The 12,100-nt window shown below is 37.0% G+C and overlaps 1 protein-coding gene across 1 annotated transcript; it reads right to left on the bottom strand.

The window, feature by feature from the left end:
* Window positions 1–11,035: 11,035 nt before the first annotated feature.
* LOC118857326 (60S ribosomal protein L36a) lies at window positions 11,036–11,480 on the bottom strand. The gene has a single exon (XM_036768008.1). The coding sequence runs from the start codon at window positions 11,427–11,429 to the stop codon at window positions 11,109–11,111; it is 321 nt and encodes a 106-aa protein (XP_036623903.1). The 5' UTR covers window positions 11,430–11,480; the 3' UTR covers window positions 11,036–11,108.
* Window positions 11,481–12,100: the final 620 nt, after the last annotated feature.

Below are 12,100 nucleotides of genomic sequence, written 5' to 3'. Positions count from 1 at the left end.
CTTGGAGAAAAAGCCAGTTCGCTTTCAATGTATGTGAAAACCCTTTTAAGGATGATCCATCTACATTAAAAAAGGAGACCTATGTACTTCAGGCAAGGTCATGTAAGCCCCAGGTGAGCACCTGAATAAGAGCTGTCAGAATATATTTAAGCTTCCATGGGGAAGATTTCACTTTGGAACCCAAGTTTTCCGTAATTTTAAATGAGACATGTTAATGAAATATGTTCACCTTACATAGCCCACCCAGAGTTCTCATTAATATTACTCATTTGCAAGCACATGCTATTCATTAAAATTTGACAAATGTGTTCATAAAAGATAGGCCTACATGAAGCTTCCATTTGCAGTAATGGGAGAAATAATAAGCATTAAACTTGTAGTAATATTAAGGAGACACAAATGCATCAAATTTCTATCATATATTAATGAAACATGTCTGTGCATGAATTTGCCATTACTATTAAGAGTGAAAAGTCTACTTTGAAAGAATAGGGAACAGAGTTTAAAAATGGAAATTATATAATCCTAGTGATTTGGAACCACAGCTTGATTTTCCTACCACTCACCACTGAAATTTTGAGAAAGCAATGCTGGATTTGGGTTCCAATCTTGCCACAGGTACTTAATAACTGTGTGACTCTGGGCAAGTCATAGGTTTTTAAGTTCATAGGTCAATAGATTTAGAGCTAAAAGAGACTTTGGAGGTCTTCTAGTCTAGGCCCTTTGTTATGCAGATGATGAAAGTGAGCCCCAGAGAGAAGGTAGCTTGCTAAAGCTTTCATAGGTAGTGGTATCAGAGCCAAGATTTGAACCCAGATCCTCTGACTTCAAATTCATTGCTTTTTCTACTATGCTGTGTTGTTTCTTAAATCACTTAACCTATTTGAAACAATTTCCTCATTCATAAAATGGGATAACAGTGGCACCTACCTAACAAGGTTGTCATGAGGAGCAGATGAGATTATGTATATAAAGTGATCTGGAAATGTTGAAGTGCTATATGAACTACTGTTAGTGAACTACTATTACTATCTTAGCATTAATCCTTATCAATAAACTTCAGGGACACTCTTTTACCTCCGTCATCTAATCCTCTGTTTCCTATTAAAAGCCATCACAATCTAGTTTTATCCTACCTTTCTAGTCTTAAAAAACATTGTTCCTCTCCTTGAACTCTTTAGTATAGCCAAAGTGACCTTCTTGCTTGTCTTCATGCATGATACTAAATCTCCTGGCTCTACTTCTTGCCTATCCTTCAAGTTTGCAGCACTCTTTCTCCTCACCTCAACCTTGCGGAATGTCTGGGTTCCCTTAAAATTCAGATTCAGTGCCACCTTCTACATGACATTTATTTTTATTTTTTATTTTTTTGCTTAACCCTCCTTGCTCCCCCATTCCAGGTTGTAGTACCTTCTTCCACAAGATTATCCTGTATCTACTCCATATATGTGCCTGTGGTCTCTCTTGTTAGAACATAAGCTCCTTGAGGTCAGAGGCTGTTTTGTTTTTGTTTTTGTATTCCTAGCACCTAACATAATGCCTGACTGGGTGAGTCTGACCCTTGCATGGCAATTATATAGACCAAGGATTCTTTTCTAGGGTCCAGAGATCCCCAAAGGAACCATGGAAAAATTTCAAGGGATTTGTGAACTTATATGGGAAAAATACATCTTTATCTTCACTAACCTCTAACTAAATTTATCATTTACTTAACTAGGATTAAAAAAATACTCTAGGGGCAGCTAGGTTGTGCAGTGAGTAGAGCACTGGCCCTGGAATCAGGAGGACCTGAGTTCAAATCTAGCCTCAGACACTTGACAGATACTAACTGTGTGACATTGGGCAAGTCACTTAACCCCAATTACCCTGCCTTCCCCCCTCAAAAAATACTCTGAAAATGGGTGCATAGGCTTCACCTAATTGCCAAATGTGTCCAAGATCTAAAAAGCCTAAGAATATCTGATACAGACTATCACAAGCTCACATGTAAAACCATTCTGGCTTGGTAGAACCTGATAGAACTTGTGGTTTTTGGATTATCTTTTTGCTACAATGAGACATCGGAGTAGCACTTTAGAGAAAGAAGCATATTTCTCCAATATAATTTATATATGATCTTGAATCAAGTTGTAGTTACATTTGAATATTAGTCTGAACTGGGAATTCATCATTATTCAAATCACTCAGTTAAGATGTGCTAGGCACTGTGCTAAGTGCTGAGAATATAAATATGTGGCAAATGAAAAAGCTGAGACATAATTTCTGGTAATTAATATTCAGTTTATTAATTATGGCCAGCAAATAATAAAATGAGGTCAGTGGCACTCTTGGGAACCAAAAACAAACTTTGGGGGCTGCCAAGTGTTTAAATACCCTTGCAAGACTGAGTGTTTCTAACAGGAGGAAATCAGCTCTGATTGGTTAATAATTAATGAAAAAATGAAAATTATAATTAGAGGTTGGCTCGTTCTAATGAAGGGCTAGGGGATATGACCTTGATTTTGTCACTCTTACTCATCTCTGCCCAAACCACCTGGCCTTGGGCAATGTAGACAAAGGTATCTACCTCTACCCAAGCCATTTATGTCCCAGTGGGGTGTGGTCTTGCCCAAGACTGAGGAGAATGTTAACCCAATCTCATTATAATTCCTGTCCTTCAGACACTGCTTTGGTGTAACAGAGAATGAGAAAATGGAAAGGGAGAAAACTCTGGATTGCCTGATATTGATTGGTTACTAATATAAGAGAAAAATAATCCTTTCTCTCAAATACAAAGAAAGACAATCCTTGCTCCCAAGGAACATATACTGTAAGGGAGGAGCCCAGTACATGGAAGAAAGCTAAAAAGGTATTGTAGAGAATATCTAGAGTGCTGCCTAGAGAGGAAGGAGACATGGCTTGATCCCTCTTGAAACGGAGGATCCCAGAGGAGTCATCTAATTAGAGGCCACAGGGACAGCAGGTACTTCCAATACTCCCATTTCTGGGCTGGAACAAGTTTCAGGATGAAGGGCTGCTGGGATAGGAATGAGCAAATAAAATAATAAAACTGGACTATGGAGTTTTCATTTCAAGAAAGATGAAAATTGCTAGCATCTTCATCTTGTCTCTAAATGAATCATTCTGTGCTCTTATCAAGCTGTAATAGAAAGTGTATTTTTGGGATAGCAATCTTAGAATCTCAGAAGAGTTGGAAGGGACCTCAGAGGCATGTAGGTAAGTCATACTGAATTAAGAACACCTTTTACAGTACATCTGAGAAGGACCCTTCTAGCTTTGGCTTCAAGACCTGTGATGAAGGGAGAAAGTACTATCTCCTGAGGCAGTCTAGTCTATTTTTGAATTGCTCTAATTAACTGATCACTCATTCAGCCTGTCAATATATTAACATTTATTAAGTGCTTTCTTTGTGTCATGTACTATGTGAAGCACTGAACACACAAAGAAAAAAAATGTAAACTATTCCCTGCCCTCAAGGAACTTATTTGCTGATAGGGGAAACAATATGTACATATGATTTTATGTGCACATGTAAGCACAAATAATCATGCATTTATTTCATGTACACAATGCCTATACAAACACACACATATATGGACACACAAGTGAATGCATGAATGTACTCATTCACATGTATATACACATGAGCATGTGTATATCCCATATCCATATGAAATAAGTACAAAATATTTTGAGTATATATTTATTTAAGTATTATATGAATTTATTTTTATTAAAATTATCTTATTTTTATTTCATATATTTTATTTCATATATAAATGTACATTCACATGTCTATGCATATATACATATATTTGCATAGGAATATATGTATATATACATATATATAATGGAAGGATAGGGGGTGTATATATAGGAATAATATAGGAAGAAGGGGTTAGGGGGGAACTAACAGCTAGGCATATTAGGAAATGCTCATAAAATTGAGCTTGAACTAAATTTTGAAGGAAACTAGGGATATTAAGAGGTAGTAAAGAGACATTCCAAGCATAGAAGAAAGTCAATGTAAAGGTAGGGTGATAAGAGATTGAATATTATTTCTGAGTAGCAGTTAGAAGACTAGTTTGATTGAGACACAGAGTGTGTGAAAGGGAGATATATAAGATCAGAAAGGTAGGTTGGAGCTAGCTGTGGAAGGTTTTAAGTACTGAACAAAGGAGTTTGTTTTTGAGCCCATGACTTATAGGGAGTCACTGGAAATTTTCAAGTAGAGGGGTGCAGAGTCATATCTATGCTTTAAGAAAAACACTTTGGCAGCTATGTGGAAGATAGATTGAAGAGGGGAGAGACCTGAGTCAGTTAGGAGGCTCTTATGGTATAAGAGTATGGCAAGGCAATGAGAGTCTGTGCTACATTGGTAGCCAGATGAATGAAAAGAAGGAGGTAGATGGAAGAAATGCTGTGGAGGTAGAATCATTAATACTAGGTGACTAATTGGATATGTGGGTACTTGGGATGAGGGAGTCTGAAGGGTTGAGGATGATACAGAAGTTATAAACTTGGATGACTGGAATCAATGATGGTGGTACCCTCAATGGAAATAGAATCATTAGGATAACAGACATTGTTAGGAAGTTTTATCTTCAGTCACACCTATATTTGTCTCTTTGCAACTTCTACCCATGGCTCCTGCCCTATTTCAATAAGTAGAAAGTCTAATCTCAGTTTAAAATGATAGTCCTTCAAATTCTTGAAGACAGTTTCCATATCCTCATCAAGTTTTCTCTTCTCTGGGTTAACCATACCCTTTTCTTTCAACCAATCCACATATGGTATGAATTCCAAGCCTTTCACCATTTTGATTGCTCTCATCTGAACACCCTCTAGTTTTTATCAATGACCTTCCTAAAACATGGTGCCCAGAACCTCCAGATATGACTTGAAAATGATGGGCATTGAATAGAAGCTATTACTTCTCTAATTTGTGACTCTAGGCCTCCCTTAATGCCATCTAAGTTTCAAATTAGGTTTCTTGGCTGTCATATCACACTGATGTGTCAGAATAAACTTGCAGCGTGCTTCAACTCCCAGATCTCTTTTAGGTGAACTCTTAGAAGACTTCCAAGGGCAGAGCCAAGGTAGAATAGAGGAAGCACTCAACCAAGCTCTCCTAAAACTCCACTCCAAACAACTTTAAAATAATACCTGAAATCATATTTGGGAATGGCAAAGCCAATAAAAGATCACAGTGAGACATTCTTCTAGCCAAAGACAACTTAGGAGGTTGGAAAGAGAGATCTGTTACATGGGAGAGGAGGCTGTCCCAGAGCTCATGTGGATGAAATACCTGCGGTAGGACTAGGTAGTAGCAGCAGAAACAGCAGTAGTTTCAAGTACTCTCAAGCCAGAAACAATAAGGGGATCTGGCAACTGGTCAGAAAGAAACTAAAGGGAACCACTGAGTTAATATTGGGTGCAGGACCAGATGCTGTTTGGCAAATCCATTGCCTCTACCCACTTCTGGGTCATAATTCAAGGTGTAGAGAGGAGCACTTTCAGTCAAGAGGGAGCAGGAGCCCAAAAGAGCAGTATTGGTTTTCATTAAAAGGAATCAAGGAACCTGAGGGACAGCATCATTTCCAGTCCCAAGGGAGCACGGCTCCTGAGAAGCAATATCACTTCTGGTTCCAAGGGATGAAGGATCCTAAGAATGGTATGGATTGTAATCCCGAGGAATCAGGGGCCCTTCAGGAACAGAGTACAGATTAGGAAAGCAGTGACATCACCTCTTTCCAGATCACACCACCTTGGAAGAATTGAAAGTGTCGAAACCCCCAGAGCTAGCTCTGAAAAGAGCATTGCAAAGAAGTCTGATGCTTGAGACAGTACCACCCTCCCCACACCCAAGCCTTCCATGCCAAGAACAGCGCGCAACTCTAACATTAAGTTCAGAATCAAGAAACTGGGTAGAAAAATTAGCAAACAACAGCAACAACAAAGAACCTCACCATAAAAAGCTACTATAGTGCAAAGGAAGATCAAACCAAAAACTCAGAAGACAACTAATTCAAAACAGTTATAAACAAAACCTCCAAGAAAAATGTGAATTGGACACAAGCCAAACAAGAATTCCTGGAAAAGCTAAAAAAAGTATTTTCAAAATCAAGTAAGAGTGGTAGAGGAAAAATTAGGTAAAAAAGTGAGAGCAAAGGAAGAAAAGTGTGAAAAGATAATTAACAGCCTAGTAAAAGAGGCACAAAAAATACTGAAGCAAATAATACCTTAAAAAACAGAATTCCCCAAATGGAAAAAAAGAGGTACAAAAATTTACTGATGAAAACAACTCTTTAAGAAGCAGAAGTGGTCAAATGGAAAAAAAAAGATGTACATAAACTCACTGAAGAAAACAATTCCCTTAAAAATTAGAACAGTACAAATCAAAGCTAATGACTTCATGAGACATCAAGAAACAATAAAAAAATTAAAAGAATAAAAAAAAATAGGAAACAATGTGAAATATCTCATGGGGAAAACAACTGATGTGGATAATAGTTCAAGGAGTGATAATTAAAGAAATTTTAAACTACCTGAAAACATGATCAAAGAAAGAGCCTAGACATCTTATTTCCAGAAATTGTCTAGATGAACTCTTGTAAAATTATGAACCCCTCCTCTTGTCCCTGTGAAGTTTCTTTTGTTCCAAATAAAGTCCCAAATAAAAGACTGAATGTGTCCATATCAAAATCACATCTTATTCAATTCAGTCTCATTTGCAGACCTTTTAAAATCTTGACACTTATCCAATGTGTTTACTATCCCTTTCAATTATTTGTCATTCTCAAAAGTGATAAATGTGCTCTTTATGCCTTTATCTGAGTTATTGATAGAAATGTTGCCTAGCACAGGGCCAACCACAGATCCCTTGGATGGTACACTAGAGACTTTCTTCCAGGTTTATATTGAACCATTAATGAGTACTCTTTGAAGTCCACCTAATTCAAAATCCTTATCTATCTCAGCAATTTTCAAAGTGTGGTCCAAAAGACTACTTATTTATAATAATACTAAGATGTTTTACTTTCTTATAGAGTAAAGAGAGACACATATAACTCACAAAAACAAATCTTCTTGGGGGAGGGGTATCTTCAATAATTTTTTAAAGTGTAAGGATGTCCCGAAAAAAAAAATTAGAATCAGTGGTCTAATACATGTCTATCTGTTCCAGTATACTAGTGTAAGACTGGACAATCCTTTTATATTCTAGGTTCCTTCCAGTGACAGAAGTTGTGCCTGGAATGGGAACTCTTCCAATGATACATGTGGCCCCGGAAGAGGCCCAGGTTCAGACATGCTGTCCTGAAGGAATGACCAAAGTAGGAGATATTTTATCAAATCCTTTGCTAAATCTTGGTAAGCTAGTTACAGCATATACCTTATTGACTGATCAAGTAACCCTGTCAAAAATGGAAATAAGATTTGTCTAATTTCTTTGGTTTTATATACCGCAATCATTTCTAGACAATTCTCTATCTGCCTCCCTCCATCCTTCCCAGTGGGGCTGCTTTCCCTATTGTCCATACACTGATTGCATCACTCTCCTCTTTTAAAACAAACAAACAAAATTCCTTTAGTTTCTTCCTTTCTAACCACAACAAATTTAAAGTTTTAATTCTGGCCTTCCTCTGTGTCATATTAACTACTTTGTTGAACTCTACCTGACTGCCTTACTAGTTTTCCCTAGGAAGGAAAGCTAATTTACTAAGTGTTCTTGAAATAGTCACTTCTACAAAGTGATTCACCATGTTTTCCTTCTTTATTTTCCCCTCAGTAAAACCCCTTTAGACATCCCATGTTATTCTTCACATTTTTCATATTACCATTATAAACCAGTCCAAGGCCAATCTCTTCCACAAATCTTTTTCAAATTAGAGAGAAGACTGGTAGTATAATGAAAATTATACTATTTGGAATCACAGGACCAAGTTTTAAATTCTAGCTTTTTCATTAATGCCTCTGTCACCTTTGGCAAGTCGTTGAAACTCTTAACCTCAATTTCTTCATTTCTAAAATCAAGTGATTGGTCTTTGTAACCTCTAAGGCCCCTTCCAACTTGAAATTTATAATCCTGTGATCTTACTTTTTCTATTTAGTTCTCATGTAATTATTGGTATCAATCAACTATATCAATGAAGAGACCAAATTGAAAGTTAATGCTTTTTTTCATGCTTTGTTTATTAAAATGATGGCTGCATTTAAGGGGTCGTTAATATAGTAAATTAATGCATTGCAATTATTAATATATTAAATAAATGTATATTAATATATTATAAATAAAAATAAAACTTAATATAATATATTATTACTTAATAATATATTATATTAATCATATAATACATAATGTATACTAGTATATGAATAAATAAATAAAATTAATTATTTCATTGCAATTATTAGTATATTAAATTAATTTTATAAATAAATATAACACATATATATATATTATTACCTAATATATTATGTTGTTTATATATAATACATAATATATAATAGTATATGAATAAATAAAATATGTATTAAATTAATGCATTGCATTATTAAGATTAATGAATTAAAAAGTAATACATTATGCTTTTTTATCAATGTTAAATTTGAAAAGTATCCCTTCAATATGCTAATTAATGCATTGTATATTTAAGGTTGGGGGATGGAGCAAGCATTTATTAAGCATGTACTACTGTGCTAAGTGCTTTACAATATAATCTCGCTCAATCCTCTTAACAACCTAGGATCATTATCCCCATTTTTTAAGTTAAGGAATCTGAGATAGATAGAGGTTAAGTGACTTGTCCAGGATCACACAGCCAGTAAGTGTCTGAGGCTAGATTTATACTCAGCATTTCCTGATTCCAGTACCAGCACTCACCTAGCTGCTTTTAACATGAAAGAAAATCAAACTTTAATGGGGAGAGTCTGCCTGGCCAGTGGCTATAGTGCTGGACTTGGGGTTGGGAAAAATTGCTTCAGTACTTGCTCTGTTGTCCTGGCCAGGTCACTTAATGTCTCTCAGCTTCAGTTTTCTCATCTGTAAAATGGAATAATAAAGATTATAACACCTCTCAGGATTCTTGTGAAAATCAAATGTGCAGTCATTATTTCTTAGAATCCTTGTTTTCTTCTACTACCTAATTCTACTGCCTATGTGATGTTATCTTTGATCCCTAGAGTTGCTGGTACTTCTTATTCCCCAATTATCTCGTATTCATTTTCTGTATATTTGTACATACTTGTTTGTGTATATATTGCTGCCTCTGATTGAACATAAGCCCCTCTAGGTCAGGGACTTTTATTTTTGTCTTTTTCCCCCCAGTGCCTAACTCAGTGCCTAGAACCTCTTAGGAGGTTAATAATTGCTTATTGTTTGGTTTACTGATAATCAAATTCATTTATTGAGTGCTGCTATGTACCAGACACTCTGCTAAGTACTCAGAGTACAAAGAAAGGGATGAAAAACAAAACCCAAAACCAAAGCAAAAAAAAAAAAAAAAACCCAAACCAACCAGCCCCCGTTCCTAAAAAACAAACAAAAAACTCTAAGTTTAATGAGGGTGGGAAAAAAGGTAACTTGCAAAAAACTATGTACAAGCATGACATATATAGGATAAACCACAATAATCAATGGAGGGGAGGCCCTAAGATTAAGATGGACTGGGAACAAATTCTTGTAGAATGTGTTACTTTAGCAGAGACCTAAAAGAAACCAGGAAAATGATTTACAAACCTTAAAGGACTATATAAATGTTGTTTTTTTTTTTTAACAAGGTAAGAACAATTGCATCAGCATAGGCATAATCTAGTCAAATGAAAGTTAATATATCTGACATTCTTTTAATAGTAAACAGTGTGGAAAGGTTGGGATCTAAATTAGATGAGGAAGAAGCAATATAAATGCAATTATGTACCAATGAACAAAACAGAGTACCTATCAACAATACATCTCTATTAAGTGGCATTTCCACTATTTGCAAATACAATGAGATTATGTTTATGAAGATGATTCCAAAGCAGTGATTTTGTTTATGTGTTGTTTTTGTTGTGTGCATCAAGCTTAATAGTACTGCAGGGCCTCCTCCAAAAGATTCATGACCACTCAGAAGAACTGATCCTTATAACATAGGGCGAAAAAAAAGAAAATGAATGTATGAAAAATGCTTATTGCCCAGATTGTAATATCCAGTTGGGTGGATAGCCCATTGTGTTAGTCCATCTGCATATTTATCTCAGAGAAGTTCTTTGGATTTTAATCTAGAACTGAATAGTTGGAAGACAGTGAATTGGATTGCATTTCCAAGTTGTGAAGAACTTAGAACAATCCTAAACTGTTTCATCACGCTCACTCACATGTATACACACCCACCCAACCTCCACCCCCAGAAAACATCTTTTCAACACTGACATCTTTAACTGATATTATGTGACTGTGAGTCGTGAAATCTCTCAATCTTACAAGAATCAAAATTGCAAGTGACCCAAAGGGCAAAGGAGAGGCATATGGGGAGTGCCAGTAAGTTGCAGCATATTATAATTCCTTGCTTCTAAGAAGTGCATTAAAAATAACATCAAGGAATTGTATGATTGGAAAAGGAAGTGATAAAAGAACAGCAAGGAAAAAATGGTGCATATGGTACACACAAAATATTAGAGACGGAGAGGAAGATCTCTAGCTCATTGGGTACATCATCTGTGTGAAGGATTGAATGTATGCCATCACTGATGAGATCACAGAACCACTGGAATATTGAAGTAGTGATGACCTCCAGGCACTGAGATCCTGCACTCATCCAATTTAGATGTAGATAGGATAGTTTATAGATGGAATGTCATTCCCCATATGTAATACTGCTCTATTTGCATAGAAACCAACTTATCTGAAGATGGAAGAAAGAACTTATTCACATACTTGATTCTGGGGAAAAATCAGAACAAAACAGTGAATATAATTTAAGAAAACTTTTATTGAATTGAAAAATAGTAAAAATAAATAAATAAAACAGGGATATTGCATTTTAAAAAGAAATTTTTTTTTTTTACTGGAACTTCAATATTTTAATCGTTTCTCTCCCGGGAGCCGAGGGCGCGCCGAAGGCAGCTCAGAACTGGATCACTTGTCCCTTCCGCTTCTTGTCTCCTCCCAGCTCGAAATGCTTGCAGCGCTTGATGGCCAGCATCCTCTTGGACCTGCAGTTGGGCTCCACGCACTCGAGTCTCAGCACGATCTTCTTCGTGGTCTTGGCCTTCTTGCGGAAGATGGGCTTGGTCTGGCCGCCGTAGCCGCTCTGCTTGCGGTCGTAGCGCCGCTTGCCCTGCGCGTACAGAGAGTCCTTGCCCTTCTTGTACTGCGTCACCTTGTGCGGCTGGTGCTTGCCGCACTTCTTGCAGTAGGTGCGCCGGGTCTTGGGCACGTTCACCATGGCGGCGGCTGCGGAGGAGGAGGCGGCGGCGGCAGCAGCAGCAGCAGCAGCGGGACTTCCCAACTCTGCTTGACGCGGGGCCGGGCTTCTCTTCGGTTTCTCGGAGACACGAAGGACACGGGAGGAGAGGAGGAGGCGGCGGAAAGTTCTGAGAGAAGAAGCTGCCGGAAGCCGAGCGAAGCTCAGCGCGCACCGACACGAGGCTCGCGGGGAGGAAGGGCCGAAGGGCCGGGGCGCCGTGCTATTGGCCCTCTCGGCCGGAAACGGAAGTGGATGTGGATGTTACCCAGGAGGCAGAGCCTAAAAAGAAAAATTTTAAAAGTATATTTCCTTCATTATTTTTATTGCTCCATGAGCCCTGAATCAAACTTAATTATTCTCTGTCCTTAAGCAGGTTATATTAAACAATTTGGAAATGGGTCAATTTGCACATCTTTGGTTTAATTCAATAAATATTTATTGTTTAACATTTCCAAGGAATTGTGATATGGACTAAGAAATATAATGAATATATGTCCCATTATATGTTTGAGGAATGATCAATATGTGTATAAGTGCCACAAATATATATTTGAATGTAATTAATCATTTTATTTCCTTTCTGTCTTGTTTTTACTCTATTTTAAGCTTGCCCAAAATAAGAGTAACATCTCTTTTATAAACTATCTTCC

Source organism: Trichosurus vulpecula, chromosome 7 (genome assembly GCF_011100635.1).
Source record: "Trichosurus vulpecula isolate mTriVul1 chromosome 7, mTriVul1.pri, whole genome shotgun sequence".
Lineage (NCBI taxonomy): Eukaryota > Metazoa > Chordata > Mammalia > Diprotodontia > Phalangeridae > Trichosurus > Trichosurus vulpecula.
Note: the sequence above shows the minus strand (reverse complement) of the source record. Positions and strands in the feature narration are given on the sequence as shown.

Coding starts and splice junctions, on each gene's coding strand:
- LOC118857326 (XM_036768008.1), bottom strand. CDS start 11,429: ATGGTGAACGTGCCCAAGACCCGGCGCACCTACTGCAAGAAGTGCGGC.